Source organism: Simochromis diagramma, unplaced genomic scaffold, assembly GCF_900408965.1.
Source record: "Simochromis diagramma unplaced genomic scaffold, fSimDia1.1 OVJJ01000603.1, whole genome shotgun sequence".
Classification (NCBI taxonomy): domain Eukaryota; kingdom Metazoa; phylum Chordata; class Actinopteri; order Cichliformes; family Cichlidae; genus Simochromis; species Simochromis diagramma.
This window is the reverse complement of record NW_024387414.1, coordinates 23,749,034-23,772,024: the sequence shown is the minus strand read 5'-3', so window position 1 is coordinate 23,772,024 and position 22,991 is coordinate 23,749,034. Positions and strand designations below refer to the sequence as shown.

General features: G+C 40.3%; 1 protein-coding gene across 2 annotated transcripts in view; it reads right to left on the bottom strand.

The window, feature by feature from the left end:
• Window positions 1-2,754: 2,754 nt before the first annotated feature.
• Window positions 2,755-22,991, bottom strand: part of pcdh17 (protocadherin 17) — a 65,017-nt gene continuing 44,780 nt past the window's right edge. For both annotated transcript variants that reach the window (XM_040010893.1, XM_040010894.1), the window contains exon 5: window positions 2,755-7,521. In XM_040010893.1, the coding sequence (XP_039866827.1) occupies window positions 6,824-7,521 (698 nt within the window). In that variant the 3' untranslated portion in view covers window positions 2,755-6,823. The remainder of the gene's footprint in view (window positions 7,522-22,991) is intronic.

Genomic DNA, 22,991 nt, shown 5'->3' with positions numbered 1-22,991 from the left:
ATTTTTCTCATCTGCCACACTTTTAACATTAACTGAGGGTGAAAAACGGTCACAACAGACGGCAGAGAGACGGGAATCTTTCTGGACATTTGCATGCTATGGTCAAAGAATCGTGAGCAGTTCCAAAAGTATTCAAATGAAGTCATGTTTAAATCATGTTTAGTAGTAATTTGGTGGCAATAAAGCTATTAAGGCTAATGATTTATAGGTGCATTGATGCTTCCGAATAACAGAAAAGAAATGTATAACAATCAGCGTAAATAGCTAACGATGATATACACGTACAGAATGGGGCCATTGCCACTCCTTCTTTTCTGCTGAGTTACACTTTCCTACTGCATTTCTAACGTTTCCAAATTGTTAGTAAATAAACATTTTCTTTTTCTCAGCTGTAACTGAGTTTAATGCATGCCGGGCAGAAACAGCCCGTAGCGCTGGTTTCGCTAGGTTATATAATGGAAATAAGGAAAGTTAGAAAAAGGTCATCTGGTTTTAAAAAATAAATAAATCCACAATTACTGTTATTTAAGGCGTAAAGGTGTTGCACTTTGTAAACCTGCCATCCAACACAACCTTCTCTGGCTGACTCCAGTAAAGCTGAAGCTGGGAAAGCACAAGAAAGGAAAGCAGTTTAACTGTATAGGAACATCATTTTTAGGTGACAGGGTTGTGTTGTGAGGCATACATTTATATTACCAGTGTCCCTCACGTCTCTTTTATGAAACCACACACACACAGTTACACATAACACATAACGCACATATTTTCAATTTGCAGTACCTTCCTGACCACAAATGAAAGGAGGATCCTTGTCCTTTAACAATAGAATATGATGAATACTTTCTTTTCTTCATGTTGAAAAGATCTTCTCTCCATTTGCCCTTTTAGCCAGCTCAATACAGAACAGCACTTGATTAAATCCCATCAGCACAGTTATTTGGATCAAGGACCTTGATTAAAATGCTGAAATATGAGTTTGCTATCTTGTGTTAGGCTTAAATCACAAACTCATTTTAGTGACTGCGGTCACTATATATAACTAAACGAGCAAACAATCAAACAAATAGAAACACCATGTTCCTGTTCTTATTACTGAAGCTATAAATAGAATTTATGATTCTGTCCTCACTTTGACATCAGTTTGTTTTTTTACTCATGCATGCTGTGAAATACAGTGTACACAATGTACTAACAGACACTGAGAGGTGTCTTTTACCTCAGTTACAGTCACATTGCGCACTTGTGGCTTCTACTTATCGCGTATTACATCACGTCATTACTGTTTCGCACTTTACTGCAGTTTCAATAACAACTTGTATGAGTTCGGAGAAATTCTGATTAGAAACGACTGGCACATATAATATAGGTAGGAAGGTACACTTTAGGTTGAAAGGAAACTCTTATCACTGGGCCAAATGAGACAACCATGCGATGCGTGTACAGCCATTGCAGTCCTACAAGCTGTGTGTGAGCGCCTCGACTATCTTTTTAATTAATATCTGCCTCGAGGCAACTAGTTAGATGAAAAACATAGAAAAAGCTTTGGTGCATACCAATGGTCTGTAAATCCAGGCAGGAGTAAAACACTCTCTGTGGCCAAAATAAAAAGAGTTTGTTTGAGTCCAATTCAAAAAAGTTTTTTTTGTTCTTTTTGTTATTGAAATGTTGCACACATCGATATTACTGATACAATTCATTTTAGCGTATTTAGAATAAAAAACGCAAGTATGTGGGGGAAAAAAATCATGATATTTTTATCACATCAGCATTGAGAAATGATCCACTTTCAGGTTGTAGGACATCTCCGTGTGAATGCTTAGAAGGACCGCAGTCTGGAAAATTACTGACTCGAATCCTTAGACAGCAGTACGCTGATGGATCCGTGGAGTCGCAAACACAAAGAGCCATATGTACTTCTGCAATTAAACAGTAATGATGGAATAGTTTCCTTAGATAAATGTAATGGTGTATCATTAGCTCCCATGGTCTGTCATTTTGTATTGGGAAACACTGAAATAAGACATTAAAAACCCATTTCAAAGCAATAATACTTTAAGCACCAGTCAGCAGTTCAAAAGAAAGAAAAAAGTTTGTCTACACTAAACACTAAAAAGAAGGTCAAACCTGCCACTCGGAGCATCTCTAACGTAACACACAAACAAATTAGGAATTAAGCAAACCAGATTTGGGAGCAATGTGGTATATCTAACCAGACCAGCATTGAAAAGGCATCAAATTGGCCGCTGAATGAAAATCTAGCTGAAGGGTAGAATACAAAATCTTATTTGAGAAGCAGTAGTAGACATAATTTCAACCGCCAATTTGTTTGCCTCTAAGCAATTCAAGAAAAAAAAAAGAAAAAGAGGCATGAGCAGTAATCTTTATGTGGTGAAAATGTGAACTAATGTAATGAATCGAGGATCATTTGCCCACAGCAAGTTTCTATGTGTGTGTACTTTGGTAGGATTTGCTCTGCGCATGTGAATTTAACATTGAAGAACACAATTGGAAATATTTCTGAAGTCTTTTATCTGTTCCAAACTAATCTGGCACTCGCTGAGTAAACAATGCATTTCTATTTGACAAGAAAAAGATTGGCTCCGTGGACGCACGTGCGAGGTTATCGCTCGGGAGACGAAGGGGAAATCAAAACAAAGCTGCGACTAACCAATCCTCAACCGGCTCATAAAAGGACAAGAGCAAACGTTATTAGTAATTGCTTTTTTTATTTGAACTTTTCATCTTTTTTTTTTCTTTTTTTTTTCAGATAGATCACAATGAACACAGCCTTTAGACAATAGCAGTTGAAATAATCCATACAAATGAATGTCTCTGGTCTTTTCACCAGCTGCCCATTGTAGCGTGGAGTCCTATGCTATCAGTGCGGGCCTGGAGGGTGAGGGGACAACACTGACAAACATTGGGTGCTTGCTGTAACTACCAAAAAAAAAAAGGCATGTTGTCTGTGTGTGTGAAGCAGTGGCTGTCTGAGTCCATGTGCACCTGCGTCGGTGTGAGTCAGAGACCAGAGGTGGTTAGCCACATTCAACAAGGCCCTGTCCTAATCACTTGATAAAACCAACAGTCTCAAGTGGGCAAAAATAACCCACTCTAGAGTTCAGTAATGCACTGCTAACAGTGTATGATGCCAACAGTGTGTAATTAGACAACAATGAAAGGCCTTACATTGTGCTCCACCTCCCACTATGTGTTGACCTCAGCAGCAGCCTCTGCTTTATTAAACAGCAAAAAGCCTGAGAGAGGGGCCATGGCTTTAAAGAATACCTTCTGTCCACTGAACCCAGCTCATTTCCCCATTTGCCCTCACGTTTGGGAGCGTACAGACAGTGGCTGGGCCTGTGGAACGCCATTAGAGGGGACAGCACTTTCAGCAGCAGGGCTCAAGAATCCTGGGATGACCTCTGACCTTTGTTGTTCAGTGAATGTCAAAGTAAAAAAAAAAAAGAAAAAGAAAAAAGAAAGAGACAGTGCAACAAAAGCGGTTTAATTTAAGGGCGAATTAAACCTCTCGAAAAGAAGGAACAGAAATCAAGGAGTGTTTAGTCAAAATATGAAGGCATGAAAGTGAATTCTGCACGCGCACACACATGCACAGAAAGCTTGTTCGAGCATGAAGACTGAGCACAAAGAGATAAAAAGAAAAATAAAGCATGAAGAAAAGTGTGGAAGTGTCACATTTGTCTGGGTAGTGTTTTGCCCTCTCTTTGAGCCTTTACCTCCAAGGGGCTAGCATTTAAATAAAAGGCAGTGTGTAGCTGAAGTGCCTTGGTGTTATTTTTGTGTGTGTGTGTGTGTGACAAGACTTTTTTTATGGATCACAGTTGTAGCGTGCTCGTAGAACAGCACATTTTAACTGTTTGTATGTTGTGAATGTCAGGTTTGCTTGATTTATCCAGATATTTGAGAGAGATAACAACAAGGAGAGAGGAAAAAAACTCATTTAAAAAGAGCCATAAATATTTTCTTCCTCTGTCAAAATCCTCCAAGCCCTCTCTAAAAACAGCCTCTGCCATCTCCCAGGAAAAAGAGCAAGGGTAAGACGAAACCAAATACTCTGCAGATGAAAGAGAGGAGAAAAAGGCAACGCATACTTTGCTCCACAGAGGCGAGAAAGCCAGTGGCTTAGGAGGAGAAAAGTAAGCAAATGAAGGGTAGAATGCACAAAATGTAAAAAAACATGGCAAGTAGGTACAACAAAATGGCAGACTGACAAGAGAATGTCCAAACATGCATCTCAATTACGAAAAAGGAAGCAAAAGAACTCGGATGTGATGTGTTCACAGGACTGAGGGTGTTATATCTGCTGTTGAGATTCCCATTCAGCCCTTCCCGGTGTTAAACGTACCAGGAGTCGTATGGATCTCAAGTCACTGTTCCCTCTCATGGCTGCATCTCCACATACATTTGGTGATTGTGGTCACATTTTTCCAAAACACATCTAATCTAGTAGCCTACTGTTCTGCGTATTTTACCACCAGAGAATATTAGAAAAAGCACCTCCCGCTATTATTTCAGAGAGTGGCCGAAATGTGCCAAAATTGTTTCAAAAATAAATGTCTGTATCTTTTTTATTCCTCTTAAGAAAGCCTGAATGCGAAGTCACATGGCTCTATAAAACCATGTACCTAAACAGCAAAGACATCAAAAAAAAAGGAAAAAAAAGAGAACTTCAGATAGAATTTTAGATGTCAAGTTTCTCTGCAAACTATGATAATTCTAACAGGTATTGAGTACATACATAAACAACACAGACTGCTGAAAAAAGAACCTCGTTTGGTCCTTTATAGAAAATGCACATTCTGGTGGACCAGGGCTTTATAAGCAGTCACAAGCTCCACAGATACAACAAGCTCTCTGCAGAGACAGTAAGGCAGTTTTATGATCACCAAGGAAACCACTCCACTTTCCATATGGCAGGTTTCTTTTTTTGGAGATAAAGTAAAAACATAATGAACAGAAAATACGTATACTAGTTAAAGAAAATAGCTGCCCTGTAAAAATCTGCTCAGCAAAAATATTTGAACTGTTTTTTTTTCTTGTGGTTGTTGCTTTTTGTCGTTGGTTCGAACCGTATTCTAGATCAGCTGGCTCATGAAGCTTTCAACAGTTATTGTATCTGATCCAGCTGGATCTCAGGGTAAAAAGAGGCGACATCTCAAAAGCACTGAAGCCAGCCTGCAAAGATGCAGAATAGAGATGGAAAAAAACGAAACAAAAGAGAAAACACCAACATAAAACCCAAACTAAAGCAAACTCACAGAGTTCGACAGCTACTAAGGCAACTTTTGCCAAATACAATATAAGCCCAAGTATATTGCAACACAACTATATATTAATTTAATAAAATACACAATATAGCTTTTGTACACATAACAATTTGGCTCAAATGCACAGAAATTGCAGTAAAATCAATAAAAAATATGTCAATTTTTTTGATGTAAACACATCTAAATTGGATACATTTACACATATAATGATATTATGTATAGTGAGAATGTGAAGGGACATTTTCTTCTTCGCTTATATTTTTGGATATTTGTCTTCGAAACAATGGCAGTGTCCTCTGTAGTTCTTTCAGTTAATACGCCGCTCTCGACCTTAACGCCAGGACACATTTCGTTTAGTTTCCTCATTTCGTCGTCTTTTTTTTTTTGTTTTCTTACAAAATGTATAAATATTTTTGTTAATATTTGGACACTATACATGGATTCATACATACAGTCATCTATATAATCATATAGATATCATCTTTTCACAGTTGAGGAAAAATGTCCCTTTTTTTTTTTTTTTAACAACTTGCCTTAAGGCAGAGCCACACACATGATAATTCACCGTACACAAGGGACTGAAAGCTGATGACGTACATGTATAGGACAATTCCACAGATGGACAGTTGTGTTTAAGCATTTGTGTCTATGTGTGCGTGTGTGTGTGTTTGTTTGAGTGTGGTGAGGCATCAGTGCGTGTGTCAGCGTATGTTTGCGCAAAGTGTAGTGCACGTGTGTAAACTTGTGTGCGTGCAGCTACACCGGTCAGCAACGTGAACATTTAAATAGAGGTGTGAGACAGACACAGCTTACACATGTAGCTACAGATGACAGGTGAAGCATGGTTACACTGGTAATAATTCACCTTCAGCGGGACACTGAAGCCACTCCGACCCCCGAGTTCATAACAAACCCCTGCGAACACACCCCTGATTAACCAATCTTTTCAGACACAGGATCCAAACACTTAGATTAAATTCAAAAAGGATAAGGTCGGCTTGTGGATTTCGGTCTTTTGACTGCCCCAAAACGATTAGAATTTGTTTCTGCGTCCGCGTCGATTGTCACATCTGACCATAAATAGTCCTTTTTCGATCGTTTTTGATGTCCATCACACATAACAGAAATCCACCTACACACTTAAATATGTAGGATTTCACGAGACCATGAACAACACACTTATGAGCTGGTGGGCACTTAGATAATAAGCTTGCGAGGTGCCTGAGGCGAGAACCTCTGCAATTTGCTTAGGAATCCAAAACATAAGAGTTTATAAATTCAGAAGAATTCAGATGTTTGTTACCAAGTTCCTTTCTGTTGGTAGGGATCTCAGCACCGAAACTGGTGCTGAATGACTGATATATTAAATGTTCAGTGTTTTCTTACAACAAATACAGTGAAAAGAGCTCCTGTCATAAGAGCCATTTAAGCTTTTTTCAGTTTGTTTTGGTGAGAGTTTTGGTATGAGAGTTTGTGGAATAGCACCCTACTCCTCTCTCTACCGTCTTGACTTCTTTTTGCTGCAGTTCTTTGTGTCACTTCCTGAGCGTGCCAGTGGCTTCACTTCCCCTGCAGTCCTGCAATAGTTTGTCGATGTCTCTCACCACCTGGTCAGCGTCCATTCCGTCACGGCTTGCATCTGGCTCCACCTGCTCCAGGACACACTCCATTTCACCTGCTGCCTCTTGGCTGATCCTAGAGCGAGCCTCTGCGAGCACCTTGGCCACTGGGTCTGAAGGAGGCAAGGAAGGGTAGACCCCCTGTTCTCTGGTTTGTTTGGTGGGTGACAGGTACTGACCATCAGGAGGACCATAGTGACCAGAGCAGGTGGCCGGAGGTGGTTTGCCTTCGGCCCCGTCGGCGGGGCTTTTGACTGAGGAGCAAGGAGACATGGTGAAGCAGCCCTTGGTAGGACTGCTGGAGGCTGAGGGTACCTCTTGGAGCAGTGGGCTGAGAGCACGTTTCGCCTTCAAGTAGGGCTTGACGTTGGCAACCAGGACGGTGTGGTCACGTCTCTCCTTGCCAAAAGTACAGAACGTTTTCTTGCCATTGGGGTTGACAGTCTCGTAGGTCTCTGTCTCTGGCACAGTCTCCATCCCTGCTGGCACAAACATATTGTTGCGGTAGTCGATACCCTCTGCCTGGTTTCCTCCAGTGGGGAACTGGGGCATCCAGCAGCGGTCAGAATGACCGAGTACCCGGCACTCCTCTGTACAGTTCAGACAATCCTCATCTGCAGAGAGAAAAAAAGGGAGAAGGAGTGAGTGGACGGAGAAGAAAGTGATCTTTATGTCAGTAGTGAGCACAGAATTGAGTACAACCACACAGGGAGAGGATAGCAGATTCATAGAAGTATCATGGAACTGAGCTGCACAGGAAGTTGGAGCCTTAAGTCTTAGAACTAGAGCCAGTCCTAATGAAATGATGCAAAAAAGGAAGTGCCCGATCAGGCTCCCCCTATCAAAACACACATGCACACACACTTATATTCATGAACACATGCACTTATGCACATATAGTACGTACACATAGCTTTTCAAGGGGACTGGGGGACACCTGCTAGCAATTTCCAAAGCTCTGATCAAGGGGATGGCAAAGCATACAGAAAGGATGGGGAGGGAGCAAGAGGAAAAACAACAACAGTTGAGGTTTGGCAAAGGCATAGTGCCGTTATCATAAATTCATGTCAGTGGGCTTTGAAGCCCTCCCTAGACAGAGAGGCTGTGCCAAATGGCTTGTGCTTCTTCCCTGTGTGTTTGTGCCTGTTTATTTGTGTGCTCTTGTTGCTGGCGTGTGCACGCATGTGTGTATAAGTGTGTGTGTGTGTTCCCCGCTTTCATCTCTATTCAGAAGGATGCACACTCTGGCTGATTATGGGAGTGTTCATGCCTGTGTCAAACGGATCCAGAACTTGGTTTTAAAAAGAATAATAATAAAAGAAGAAGCACTTTTTTCCTCTCCTTTTGGGCATAAGTGAAAAAAAATGTGAAAAATGAAACAAAACAAACAACCAAAAAAAAGCATCTGTTGTCCCATACTAAATGGAATTTCTCCATTGGCTGGGTGGGACGAAATCAAGAGGACACACAGAAAGACAATATCTGAACAGTTCCAAGAGCACAAATAAAATGAACACAAATAGGTCCTTGTTTCCCATCATCATGAGATGTGACCGTGAAATATACTGTAAATGTGACTGAAAAACATTATCACGCCATTAGTTAAAGACGCATAAACTTAAAAAGGGACAGGTTGGGGCAATCTCACAAATGTTATAACACACAGGAAAATTTAACAGCCATCTCCGGTATAATACAAAGGTTATTTGCACAGACGTCTAAAGAGCTCAAGCTAATTGCATATTACTTTTGAGATACGCCATGCGCCTCTTTCTGTTTGTGGAACCATATATGGTAAACACCATATTTCCAATTTCTTGCAGAAATGCAACACTAAGGCAGCTGTCTCCAGGGAGAGAAGCAAGGCAGTTCTAGTCACAGGATTTTCATATCTGTTTATGTAGCCCAGTAAAAGTGAGAGCAGAACAGGTGGCAGACAGAAATAATTGAACATAGCCATCTCTCTTGCTCATTTTCATTACAGCTTGTCACCTCTTTCACCTCTCTGGCTGACTGTTAATGATTTAAACCTTGATTTCTTCATTGTTGCACACTAAGTTTGGAACCAAAGCACATTTTAAAAATCAGCGTAATTTATCTTCGTCTAACAAGCCTGTTGTGGTTTCAGCTCTTGAAACGCAAATCGGTAGGTGGAATTTAGATGAATTTGTTACCAAGGAGAGTGTTTGCTTTGGCTTTGTTTTAAAGGCAACATTAATTGCAGTTAAAATGAGGCTACTAAGAGCAGCATTCCACTATTGTTTCCAACTAAATGTGAAAAGACAACATTGCTGTTAAGAGCTGCGACGCTACCCCCATCAATTCCATTATGCAATGCATGAACCTCTGCAGCACGGTGAGAGTGCTGCTTTAGAGACCACAAACTTGGGACTAATACAATCTTTGGTTGATGCGAATGAGCAGGCAGAGTGGATGTGCTTGAGTGCACTTGGCTAGGCTGTCTTTGCTGTGTTGCGGGTCAGCAGTCTAGATTCCTAAGAGACTGCCCTCCTAAGCTGTAGAGATGAGCTTAACACTTCACAAATGTTTGAAGAAGCCAAACAGTGCTGGCAAAGAGAGCTTGACATTTCCCATGCTGAAGCAGTCATCTGAAGAAGAAATAAGGTGAGCTGGAAAGCAGAGGCCAGACCAGTACGAGACGGACTACATTTAAATAGTGTGGGGGTGAGTGCATGCGTCTGCACGCACTGAGAAATGGGAGAGTGTGTGCCTGTGTTTTGTGCAAAAAGTGATTTGGGTAAGAAAGTATAAACAACATGTCAAAGCGATTCGGTCCAAAGCTTGTGCATGAAAAACAAAAAAACAAACCTGAATGCACTTTCTAATGACAACGCGCTGTTATTGTGATCCATCACCAAGCTACAGCGTACAGGGAATACATGTAACCACGCTTGGTTAACAAACCAGTGTGTGAATTCCAGACACAAACAATTCATCTGGCCTCAGCAATGTCTCGTGATTGTCCATTCAACACGTGTAAATTAAAGTATAAATAATCCATTTTGACATATTTCCCTCTGTTTAGTTGGAGGAATCCTCTGATAGATTATTCATGTCTCAGCTGCACGTTCAACCTTGAGGCGTTCTCCTCATATCTATGACTACCAATATGACATATGAGAGCAGAGGTGACATTCATCTCGCACTCCCTCTCTCTCTCCTTCTCTCACTTTCTTCACCTAGGCTTCACCAGCTCTCTGGGATGGGCAGTAGATGTCTGGATCAAGGACACATTTGCCTGTGTTGATATGGCCACCAGGGGCATGCTCAGCAGGTTCTCTCTTGCGATTATGTGGTCCAATATAAGCTACACCGATTGACTGAAAATCTGCTCATCTGAACTGATACGGCAGTATAAATATTTCCTATTTATATTAGCCAATCATCAAGGAAGCACATTACCTGAATTATATCTCCACCGCTTTATACCTGCACTTGTTTGGCATCTTCAATTTGAAGTCGGTATTCTAGATATTTGTTGTAAAATCAAAACCTTGAGATAAAAATGAAGATATTAATATATATTTACACCATGCACAGAGATTTTTTTTTATCTTTCTTTGTTCACTCATTTACAAAACTAGCCTAAACACCAGGCACTGATATTATAAAGAGATATATATTTTTAGACTTCATCTTACATTCAAATCTCAAAAAGGCCAGTACAGTGTCTGTGAAATAAATGGGAACCCATGAAAGGCAGGAGGGTGATCCACTCATATTTAGCAAAAAAATGTGCGATTTCTCAGTGTGTAGGATGACTAGAACATCTTATCGTTAGAAAGAAGAGGTAAGATTCAGCTGCAGCTTCAAGGGAAAGTGGGACTGTAACACTTATTAAAATTCCAAGTCAAAAGTCAGGCAGGGTTGATTTTTGTATCTTTGTAGCCATATTGTAGACTCTTGACCTGAATCCTTTATTGAAATCAGATATGTATTATACCTCTATTGCCAGCAAAAAGGTTTAATTCCACACACACCTTTTTTTTTAAAACTTGTGAATACTTTCTTAAAGAGAAACAGAGCTGGTACGTTTAGCAGGGTTAATTGCCTTACTTACGGGCAAAATTTCAAGAATGCGCGACAGTGACTTTGATAGGACATCTCTGTAGCTGCCAGTCATCGTCAATGCTAAAAGCACATTAAAATGGATATAAAAGTCAGAAAGCTGCTCTAAGAAATATTTCAGCAATAGCAAAAGGACACAATGTGTCAAAAGTAAGCAAATAAGTACATGATTCGTGTTCACTGTTTTATTTGTCAGCATCAGTTTTGTGAGATGAGCCAGAATAAGATAATAAGTTTGGTGAAAAGAAAAAAAAAACGCTGAATGAAGGAACTTTATTTTCTTTAAAATGACCTAATGATCAGTAGTAACACCATGTAACCCACAACATCATTAAATCTCTCTGAGAGCTAGCTAAACTGAAAGCTAGCCATTACCCTTTTTTGTTATGCTACATTTGATCAAATTTAGAACAGAACATTTTGTATTTGTATTTGATTTATACTTATTAACACCAATTTGAATTCCTCTGTGATGTTGTCCTTGGCCTTGTTTTCCAAGGAAATCCATGTACTGTAAATAAGTTTTAAGAATTTAAGAATTATCGCAATCGTTTATTCTATTACTCTTGTTCTCTTCTGCTTGTTTTCTTTTTTCTTTCTCAGCAGGTGATCCAGGTGATTGATATATGCATTTTTTTTTTCTGCTCATTCTGTTGGTTTTTGTCTTTTGCCCTTCTCCCCCGTCCCTCTTCTCAGCTGTTTCTCTTTCCCTCTTTCTTTCTCCCCTTCTTTCCCCCAGTCAAGTCTGTCCCGTATTCAGCAAGTGAAAATAAAATAAACAATAAAAGGTGAATCAAATGGACCATTACAGCAAGGCTGGGATGGTCAATTTGGTAAAGTAAATCCGTTGGGCATCTTTCTTTGCCTTTAGACAACAATTCTGATGGCAAAAGAGCCAAACGGGACAGGCAAAAAAAAAAAAAAAAAAAAAAAAAAGAATTATCGCAAAAAACACGTCTTTTGAGGAAGATTTAAAGCTGATTTATTAGTAATGGTTGAATTAGAGTCTTTACATTTCATAAACCTACTACATGAATAACAATCGAGTTTCCAGAGTGAAAAGCCAAGAAAGAATGAAGATGATGTTACCAAAAAAAAGAGGCTGAAAAGTTACACAGCCAGTAGATTAAAGAACTGTGTCGTGCTATCGTTTAGTAAGCGATCACATGTATTCACACTCTTTTACTGTTTCACATTTTCAGCTTAACAGAAATTTCCATTCACCTCAGCAGCACAGCAGCAGTTAAGGTGTTATTCTTTAATGAGCCGCAAACACCTATTGAGTCTTTCTAAATTACAAAAAAACCCAAAAACCTCCCTCTCATTTGCTGACAAAAAGAAAGTCTTTCTAAATTAACACTTCATTAACAAGGACCGGGCCACATGACATGACACAAGCAGGCAAAGCAGTGACTAATAGAGAGGTAATGGTCACATCTCTCTAAATAATGAGTTGTTTTTTTTCTCTCCTCTTCAACTAATTTTTCAAAGTTTTAGGCTGGATGCTTTCAATATGATGTGCACAGGGTGTGCAACGAAACCTGTGAGTGTAAAAGTGTGCCTGTGTATCAGTGTGTGTCATAAAGCATGGTGTGATTTCCCTAAACAGCCTTTTCTCCCTCCAGACGCCTGCCCCCCTGGCCCTACATGCCCATCCCTCCTCGCTTTATTACCCAGCCCTGTGATTAATGTCCCACTGTCACACACTGTGGTTCCTGAGAAGGGAGGGGTGAACCAAGAGGGAGGTGTACTCAAAGGCTGCGGCTAGCAAAAACATAACACTGGGAAAATCCATAGCATGTTAGAGTGCTCCCTAAGTTCAAGAACTTGTTAAAAAGTTACAAATCATAAATTTCATCAGTCGTTTTCCTCACAGTCACACCTGGGGAGTCTTTAGACAGCGCTATAAGCTACAGAAGTAGCCTATGAGGCTAAAAAAAAAAAAATCAGTCAGTGCATTTGTGTATATTTGCGGTTGTGTTGTGGTGAATTTCTCCCATACCACCCAAGGTGGACAGGAGGAATGGCAGCTGACGAATCGCGCAGAGCATCTGTGACAGACCATGACTGCACCTGTTCACCTGGGGGAGCTCGCAGTGTGGGTTTAGGTGTGCATGTGTGTGTGTCATTTTCCTTTTAATCTCCTCACCTAGTTCTAACTAGCCCAGCTGATCCATCCGTATACACCCACCCACCCCACACGCACACACATTCCCACATTCTCAGCCAATCAGGGTAACTAAATATTTGGACTGCACAGATGAGAGAGTCTCCACTCTGACTGAGCCTAATGTTTGCTAAATATCTGACTTCTCAGGTCGCCGGTCGACCAAAAACAGTACTTAAATAGAGTATTTCAGACTTTGGGACTGTGCTACATTATCTTGTCAAGAATTCAGTTGACAAGGTAGACTGGAGGGGCCACACAAGAAAATAAATTATATATAAAAGAAAGCAGTATTAATTAATGATTATTAATGAAATAGATTTTAATGTAAATGCATTTAAAATCTGTGGAAGTGGTTTTATGCTGCCTCTGTCATTTAAGTTGTTGACAGACCTGTTATGTTTTAGTTTCTTCCAGATTAAAGTCAGTCTATATTTCTTTTTAGCTGCACAGTTTTTCTGTGTTGAAAATGAGGACATTACTCAAGTGAATTACTGCATCCGATACTGTTATGAATCTAAAACAAAGCTGTGCTGGGAACGTTGGCTGTTCTCTACAGTTGGCCAGTATATTTTGCCAACTTAATTTCAAGAGGCTGGAAAACAATAGTATTTCCATGAAACTGCTGCTTTGGTGTACTCATCACAGTTTGCTAGGGGACCAGCATTTTACGCCGGTCTACTGCTCTGCTTGAAACCAAAAACAACACTAAATTTTGCCTGTGATGTGATATAAATTGGTAATTTGGAGCAAGCTGAATGTTTAAATAGACTTTTTTGCTCCTTTTTAACTTATGTTCCTGCTAAATTGTGGAGTCGATGTAAAGCATACCTTAGAGATGTTGAGTGAGTAGATTTTATTTTTCATGTGCAGTGGGTGACTTTGCACAATGAGAAGGGTAGTCCTCTCCAGCGTGATAGATTTTATCTCAGTTGGAGGCATAAGAATGCCGACTTATAGGCAGAAATGCTTGGCAGCGGCGGTGGGGAGCACTGGGTGGCTGGCACAGAAGAGACAGAATCAAGGGCAGATATCTTAGGATCAAACACGTCCTCTCTTCAGGCGTTCCCTCATGAGCTACAAGTCCCTCCGTCAGCTAATGCCTGGCTAAGTTGTTCAAAGAACACCTTGGGGAAAGAGTCTTTGTGCATGGGAGAGAGAGGGATAAAAACTCAAGAGGAAGAGGAAGAGGAGCATAAGCTCATATTCAAACAAAAACAAACACACAAAGCCCAATCAATGATGAGCAAGCACTGCTGTGTGCAGTGGGTGGCAAGAAGGGTCTGTGGGTTGTGTAGATGAGGGCAGGCGGATGCTCCTTAGCTTAAATGACACGGTGTGCTCAAACAGCACTTTTCCTTTAACACAAAGCAGAAATGAGGGCAGTAAAACGTGGGATGCAGTCCTTATAAATACAAATGTGTTTGCAAATGATTTACGTGGTTTTATAACCGCTGCTGCTTGTGAGCGCACATGTGTGTGCCTGTTGACGTCCTTGCGGAGTGACCACTTAGAGTTTTCCCGTGCCAGTGTGCAGGCAACTTGAGGACATATCGATTGGTTTTTAATGAACCTCGATTAATATACCCAGTTCGAATATGAATAGCCTTCCCTGAATTTAGTGCATTTTGAGAACATGTTTTAGACTTGCAATTCACACACAATCCATGAGCTCCCTGACAAAAATATCAATTACTGAAGATTTCCACCCGCTTAATTGTTAGCAAAGGTCAGCCTACGCACAAGTGCGATAAAAAAGAGGTGAATGTCAGCATTTCTCTGTTTGTTGACAGGCAAATCTCAGACTAGAAGAACAGGTTCCACAGTAATAAACGGCCACGGGAACCTATTCAAAGCCAAAAAAGAGCTGAGAACAGACAAACTGTTGTTTATCTGTAACCACATCTTCGACATGTGACAAAGTTCCCACTGTTGTGTTTGAGAAACCCGCTCAGCCAAGTTCTGCGTGTTCTTCAATAAGAGATTTTCAATGCTGGAGACACAGAAACAAAGGAAAAGAAGGCTAACCGCAGAATAAACAAAGAAAAAAATATATATTATCGAGCATGCAGCAGCTCTGAGTATTCTGTGTTCACGGCAGTCACAGACGCTCACTAAATATTGTATGGTCAGTCAAGACAGATTCTTTCCACGGACAATCCTCCCAACCCCCCGAAAAAAAAGTCTTCCTTTCCAACCTGTGACTTAAGACCTTGTATAATTCACATTTCCTCTGGCAATAGATCGCTCCTCTTTCTTTCACCCTGTAAGTGTTTTAATGGTGGAGCAATTTCAGGAGAGTAGCCACAGGGAAGCTATTAGATATAGATGTCTGAGAGGAACAGCCCTCAGACATCTATCCTACTGTCATTAAGCTATTTATACCTAGCAAACAATAAATCTGAAAAATCTATAGCATTGAAGAACATTAGCCATTGTTTATACAAGCTAACTCTACAACAACTCTGCACTAATCAGCTCCAATGCAATGTGTTTATCATAAGTTAATTGAACAAAATCTTAATGTTGCCAGAGTCCAGAGGACTTTAAAGACAATTCCTCACAAACATCCTGCAATGGGTTATCAATATGCATTTGGCATTAGCCATATAAAGTCATATAAATACAGGATTACAAAAAATATTTTAAATATCTGTAAAAAGAAATTGTACTATAAATAATCTTTAAATGTTTTTTTCTTATATTGAAAGCATGTAGAACTACATAAATGTTCAAAAACAGATCCACAGGTGAGTAATAGTTTCAAACACCTCTTTAAGACTCTTTATGGCGACGTGTTTGAAAGTAAAACATGCTCATGCTCTCTGAGCCAGGCATGCCGACAAGATGTAACAAAGAAAGAGAGAAAGCCGCAAGTCAATAGTATCTTGCTACCTTTACCTGGAGAGAAAGACATGGAGGGTGGCACAAAGGGTGGCAAGGAGACAAGAAAGGAACTTATTAGAAGATGAGGCGAGAAGCGTGGTGAATCAGTGGCTAATCCTCCGTTTCCTCTAAGCCTGTGTAATTAGGACATGGGGGATTGCACCGTGACAGGGGATGCTTCTGGACCGCCTTGCTTCTCTCCCCCCCTCTCTCTTTTGTTTATTTCTTCCCCCTTTAGCCTGGGTTTATGGCAGTTTGTCATCTAAATATAGCGTACTTGTGTGTGCCTTGTGTGTGCGCATCACAGCATGTTCACTCATAAGCAACACAAATAGACACAGCAGGCCTGCACAATGCTTTATTTCTACTCACTACTACTTACTGTTTGCAGATGTGAAGACAGTGCACTCTATTTTTTCTCTTCTTTTGTCTTCGTCTCTGCATGACACTTTTAAATCGTTTTGGGGTATATTTGTGCGAATCAAATGGGCTTTTCAGTTAAACAGCACTTCTTCCACCGCATGCCAGTTCAAAACAAACGCAATGTGTTCAAAGGGAGCCTATAGCCCAGGATCCTCAGGAGGAGGAGAGCACAGTATGGACCGAGCATTAGAGCAGAGACCAGAAAGGCTGATCAGCATCCTTCTGCCTGTTAACAGCCTTAATCTACTTCCTTCCCCCAGTAGACGGCAAAGAAAGTTGCCTTGGCCCATTTAGAGAGACAGTGAGCACAAGAAATAAAGTGAGAGCGAGAAAGAGAAAAAAAAGAGGGAGGAGGCAGGGAATTAAAAAAAAAATTAAGCCGAGAGAATCAGTGACTCACCAGCTCATTACAGAAATCCTGTTTCTATCCAAGGAGAAAACAGGTTTAAAACACCCTATTAAAGAAAGAATGAAAGGAAACCTTTTGTTTCTAATTCACATAGGGTCGTCTTTTGAAGTGCTTCCCTCCGACAAATTTTTACATTTTAGCCATGCTGCGTTAATGATCCACTTCCATTGCTCTAGAATTGGGGGATCTTTTCTTAAACTGACTCGATTTGTTGCGTAAAAATAAAGCGCCGCGGCCCTGTCCTGATAGCCGACCCAAAACAACACGGAGAACTGTGGAGGCTTCATTCGGGCAACCCATACAACAAGAAGATCAACTAGACATAAAATGATGTCACATTTACTGAATTAAATCACTTTCTTTTATTGTCTCCCGCTCTCTGTCTGCCCCTCTGTTTGTCGCTCTCTTTTGAACAAAAGGATTTGAACAACTCAGAGTGTCATGGCTTTGTGCAAGTAATCATTCCCATGTGTGCTGCTTTAGCAGGATTAGGGAAAGTGCTTCTGACGCTCTGTCTCCACAGAACCATCACTGTAATACAACACTTACACACACAGCATAAAGCAGAATAGTACTAACCTTACTATTGCATTAGGACATGGTTCTCCCTCATATCAAATGATAGCACTATTCTGCTTTGCAACTGAAGTCTGAGATAAAATGCATTATCATACAAAAGAAGGGCAAATGGAAAATTCTGCAAGCCTTGTGGATATTCGACAGGTTGTTGCTACTAGCAATACTGTTTCCTTAGCAAGTAAAACAGCAGAGCCTGATCAATAATATCAGCAATACATATTATATATTAGCTGAACCGCATTGTTATGTTGTCGTAGCAAGAACTCATAAATAATTATACTTGATAAATATTTTGGAAATTTGTTTAATGTGTGTGAAAGAAGAACATCTTGTGCAGATCTATCAGATTTTTCAATTACCAAGTATGAGTATCGGTGTTGCAAATCACAATTTTTTTAATCGTAATTTTTGCAAGAAGCCTTAAATATTACTAGATGACGATGGAGGACAAACCCTTGTGATTTGCTTTGACATTCGTTTTTCTCAGACTAAATTCTACAGAATTGAAAAACCAACCAACCAGAGCATTTCGCATTTCTTAGTGACACTTTTAAAAATGTGTATTTCTCTTACATTACTTCGGCTGAACTAAAAGCATCCCCTGGGTGAAAACCCCCCCACAAAAAAAAAATAATTGTGAATTTAATCACGTACCTGACATGACACCACTCAGATGTTTTCAAACAGACTAATCTGACAGACCAAGCCTGCTTGTTAGAGTGTGCATAATATTTTCATTTTTCTTCCACTTTGACTCACTGGAGCACAGAAAGTCAGTCTGTCTACATTAATCGAGTGTAATCACAATTCCTTTAATCAGAATCGGCTTTACTGGCAAAGTACGCGCACACATACAGGGAACTTGCCTCCGGATACGGACAGTATCAGCGTGACATATGCTCTACATATTGTTATTGTCTATTTATACGTGCAAAGGTCCAGAGTGCAAAAATGTTGGAGTAAATGATGAAATAAATAAGGGATGGATCAGCTGTTACATCATACGGAGTATCTGATATCGCCGTGTTGTTGTTGTTGTTCCTGCATCATCATAATAATGTTGGTCCAGGACCAACATTAGTCATGTTGTTCTGATGTCATAGAGAAAAAGGCCCTCATTTATATAAAAAATCTTTTAGAAGAAATGATCAACACTTTAAGCTTTTCCTTTATTCATTAATAAAATGCAGTAAATGCTGGGTTTGCTTGTGATAACTTCCTGGTTAACAACATCATTGGTCATTTGCAATGTTGATGCTTAACTAACATTACTATGATGACGTAGGAAGAACAGCAATACGAGAATATGAGATCATGCACAATATATATGCACTATATACAGTATATATATATATATATATATATGTAATTTCTTTTCAGGAATGTACACCATTTACATGTATTTTTAAATATTATGGCACAAGTTAATACTAGCTACACAATAAATGGCATATATTCAAGTTAAAATGACTTCTTCTGTATGCATGATCTGTCATATAAAAAATAGTATGATGACTTACTGTCATAAAATGGGATCACCCACACCCCGACTGCCTGCTGAACACTGGAGCGAAGCTGCCAAAGGAGGGAAGTAAGTGTGAAAGCACACCAACTGTAAAGCTACCTGCCACGCTGCATACCACCTACCTTCTCTAAATTCAGCACTTCAGGACGTGTACTCATGAGACTAATATGTATAATAGGAAAACTGTACACTTTAGCACCGAGTCATCTGATCAGTCGTGCCAATGAGCAGCACTGGAAAAAACCCCACACCCCCAACCATCCCACCCCCTCCAAGGATATTGGCGGGTGTTGAACAGAGGCTAAGTGGAAAGGTGAAGTGCGGTAGGTTGAGTCGATGGTGTTGGCTTTCTCAGCCCCGGGGCCTAACACATTTAGAGAGCTAACTGACACACTTTGGATGTATTAGCAACAGCGAGCTCTGCCAGCCTCTCTATTTCTGCTGCGCCACCTCCTCCTCCTCCTATCGCTCTCTGTCTGTCACTGCAATCTCCTCTCCATGCAGAAGAACATGCCTAGTGTTTCAGCAGCATTACTTTAGCATTGATGTTCCTCCATGCGCCAGCCAAATTGGTGTTTGCCGTCTAGACACTGGTTGCTTATGTCTCTGTATGGATGAATATACGCAAACACTAACACTCTCACTCATCTGTTTATAAGCATGATTAGATTAAAAGAAACTGACGGAAATGCAATAACAGTCTATTAGTATAGCCGTCGGGGAGGATAATCATTTCAAATAGAAATGTGTTTTCCATCTCACTATCTAATTTATACTTTCTTTGCCTCTCCATCTGTTTCACTCCTGAGACTAGAGGGTTATAAGCGCGAGGCTTTAAAAAAGGCTGGGTTCAAGTCCAGGCCACTGCAATAAAACACAAATAAATAGAAATATATAACAATAAATACCTTTCAGACTCAACTCACAAGACAGAAAACCCCAAGGCTGGAGGACCCCAGCTCTCGCTGACAAATGTATGCATTGAATTTGAAGGTGAGAAAAACAACTCTTGTCAATCTGCACTGCCCCATTCTATGTGACGCTTTAAGATTAGGGTCAAAGATTAGAAGGCTTACACAAGATAAGAATGGGATTAAAGGAGCTCAGAGATGTAAAATTACAGATCACAGAACCACTAAAAACACACCTGAATTGTAAACAAACTCATAACACAGCAGCCACCTGTCCTGCCGGACAATATCAGCGTTGTGGGGGGAAAAACAAAACAATGTATTCCTGACAAGAGAGAGGGAAGTGGGTATTATGGAAGCAGCATCCAATATTCCAGAGAGGGATTCAGCACACATCAAAGGCTGCCTCTGCAGTAAGTCTGTTAGATTTGGGATTAATGGACTCCAGAGGGGCCTGGACACACACACGCAGGCACACAAACTCACAAACACACACACACACACACACACACACACACAAAATCCACTACCACAACTCTGCCTGATAAGATTCACAACCCAGGCTAGCAAAGCACTGCAGTGCAGACTGAGCATCTATCCTAGTAACTCTCCTCAGTAGGCTCTCAGCTGCAGTGTGATACAGTGTTACAACATGTGATAAGTCAGCGAGGGGCGGTGAATGTAATTTCTTAACATTCCAGTAAATGTTGGAAAATAAACGCTTTGTATTTCCAGGTGATTTGGGGCCAAGAACCCAGGGAATGCGGCGCAGCTTCTTTCGGCCACGTTTATTAGATTGTTTGGACTAGTTCTTTATTTTGCTTGTCAAATTACAAAGCACATGCCAGGAACGCACGCATGCCTGCACATGTGCACACACAACCGTAAGTTGCCTCCGAGCTCCAATGAGTTCATGCAAATTGCGAAAATGCAAATACGGGTGGGTAGTAAGGCTTAGCTGGCCTCTGATCCATTTTGAGGAAAACACAACAAAAAGAGGGAAACTCAGAATGAATCTATTACGTTTAATCTCGACAGACATAAAGACAGTCTAATCCGAAATCTGACTTCCTTTCCACGCCAGTGCCCAGCCTCTTCCTATTTTGCCCCCCACCCCCTTCATGCATCCCATGCCCTCTGGGCCGAAACCACAGGTGCAGGCAAATGCAAACCACTGGGTGGAAAATGCTCGTTGACAGCATTCTGGTGTGTTTGCGATTGGTCAGTGAACAATGAGGGAGTTTCCTGAACCACTTGTCGTGCTGATGGAACAGCTGGACGCCAACACCAGACACAGATCAGGGTGGGAGGAGACCATGCAGAACAACAGGGAAGTTAAGACCTAAATGAGATTCAGCAGAGCTTAAGCTTACTGTCATTTTGCAAACTCTAAGTCGCAAAGAAATGCAAAAAAACCAAACAAACTCATAAACAAAGTCCCAGTTTGTTGCTGTTTCACACTGCAAATGTTGGGGTTTTTTTCTACCAAAAGAGGCGCACTGGATGAACATAGCATCTCATAAACTGTTGAATTTTTCAACAGACTTGAACAAGCAAACACTGCAACTTTTTTAAAACAATGGCAAGAAATAACAGTGATGCTCCTGAGCAAATGGCACCATCGTCATTATTTAAATAAATTGTTAAAAATTAATTGATATAAATTTTGGATACCTTTAAAGCCATAAAGATTACAATTATGTGTTTCATATTAGGGCAACTAATAAATACCTCCTTAGGATCTGACAGATACAGCCTAGCTGCTTTAAATCTCTTTTGGTTTAAAGCATGTGGTGCCATCGTGGCAGAAGAAGAAGAGCTCTCTGTTTTAGTGATTTTCCTGCCAACTTATTTCCTAAGAAAGAAAAAGAAAAAAAATCGAATGTAAAACTGAGAAAACACTCCGAAAACTCCGAAATAAAATTGAGCACAATTTAAAGCTTCACACAACAACAGATTGGTTTGCAAAGTGAGTGTTTGCTAGCACTAGCAGCTTTCCATCATTTCAAATTAAAATCTACGTTTTTTGCTAAATGGGTTTAAATGCTGAACTTGCTGCAGTCGTAACTAGAATAGCCAGAGAACCTGATGACGATTCAGTCATCCAGTCTAATCCCAAACACTTCAAATAATCACTAAGATCTTCAAAAGTTTGTGATCCTTAAGATTTCAAATATCTGCCAATCTGATCCGGTATTGGTCCCCTCTCCAAATTCAACAAGACCAACAAACCAACCAACCAGCCAAAGCACAGCTAAGACTTTGTTATTCAGCTCTACTGGAGAGACACTGAAACTCCAAGACCATGTGACGATCCAAGAAGCTCATAAGAATCCCTCAAAATTCAAACGATTGGATCTGCTGCTAACTCTTTTAGTCGATGATGTCAAGGCACACAAGTCTAAAGTCAGAACAAAATTTGCAAATCTGATGTATTTTGGACATGTGCCACAAAAATGGCCTTTGTTGGCCAAAAAAAACATTAAAGCTAAATTACAGATTGGAATAATGCAAACCAGTCGTTTTTAAAATAATGTGTTCTGGACAGATGAATCAAAGATAGTTGCAGGGGGCAATGAGTGCTTGGCAGGTGTTAAACTCGATATAACGTGAACCTTTTTTTTCATTCGTGCACTTCATTTAAGTTAAAAGTTAGGAGGAAATGAAGCACATGAAAATGCCTACTTTAAAGTTTAGTAACCCCATATTGCTTGTTAGGTAAATGAATAATCATGTGAAAAAATCAAGATGAAGATACTGATCACAATAGTTTTTTGTCAAAATTGAGCCGCTTTAAACCAACTCTGAATCTTTGCACAGGCAGCGTCACAGACTTTTAAAACTTGCAGTCATTTGATTCAACTAGAAATTATGTTATGAGTGCTAAATTTAACCCGGGGTCATCCTTTGTTGAATCGTAAGCTGACTTTGGACAGGGTAATGATCCTAAGTAATGGCTCAAGAACAAAAGAAACGATGGCTATGAATGGCCAAGTTATCAATTCTAATTAAATGGTTTTGAAGAGGCAGCACCTGCTAACATCTCATAAGTGAAGCACAGTCAATGTCAGAGACTTGTAGAGACTTGTGAAAAA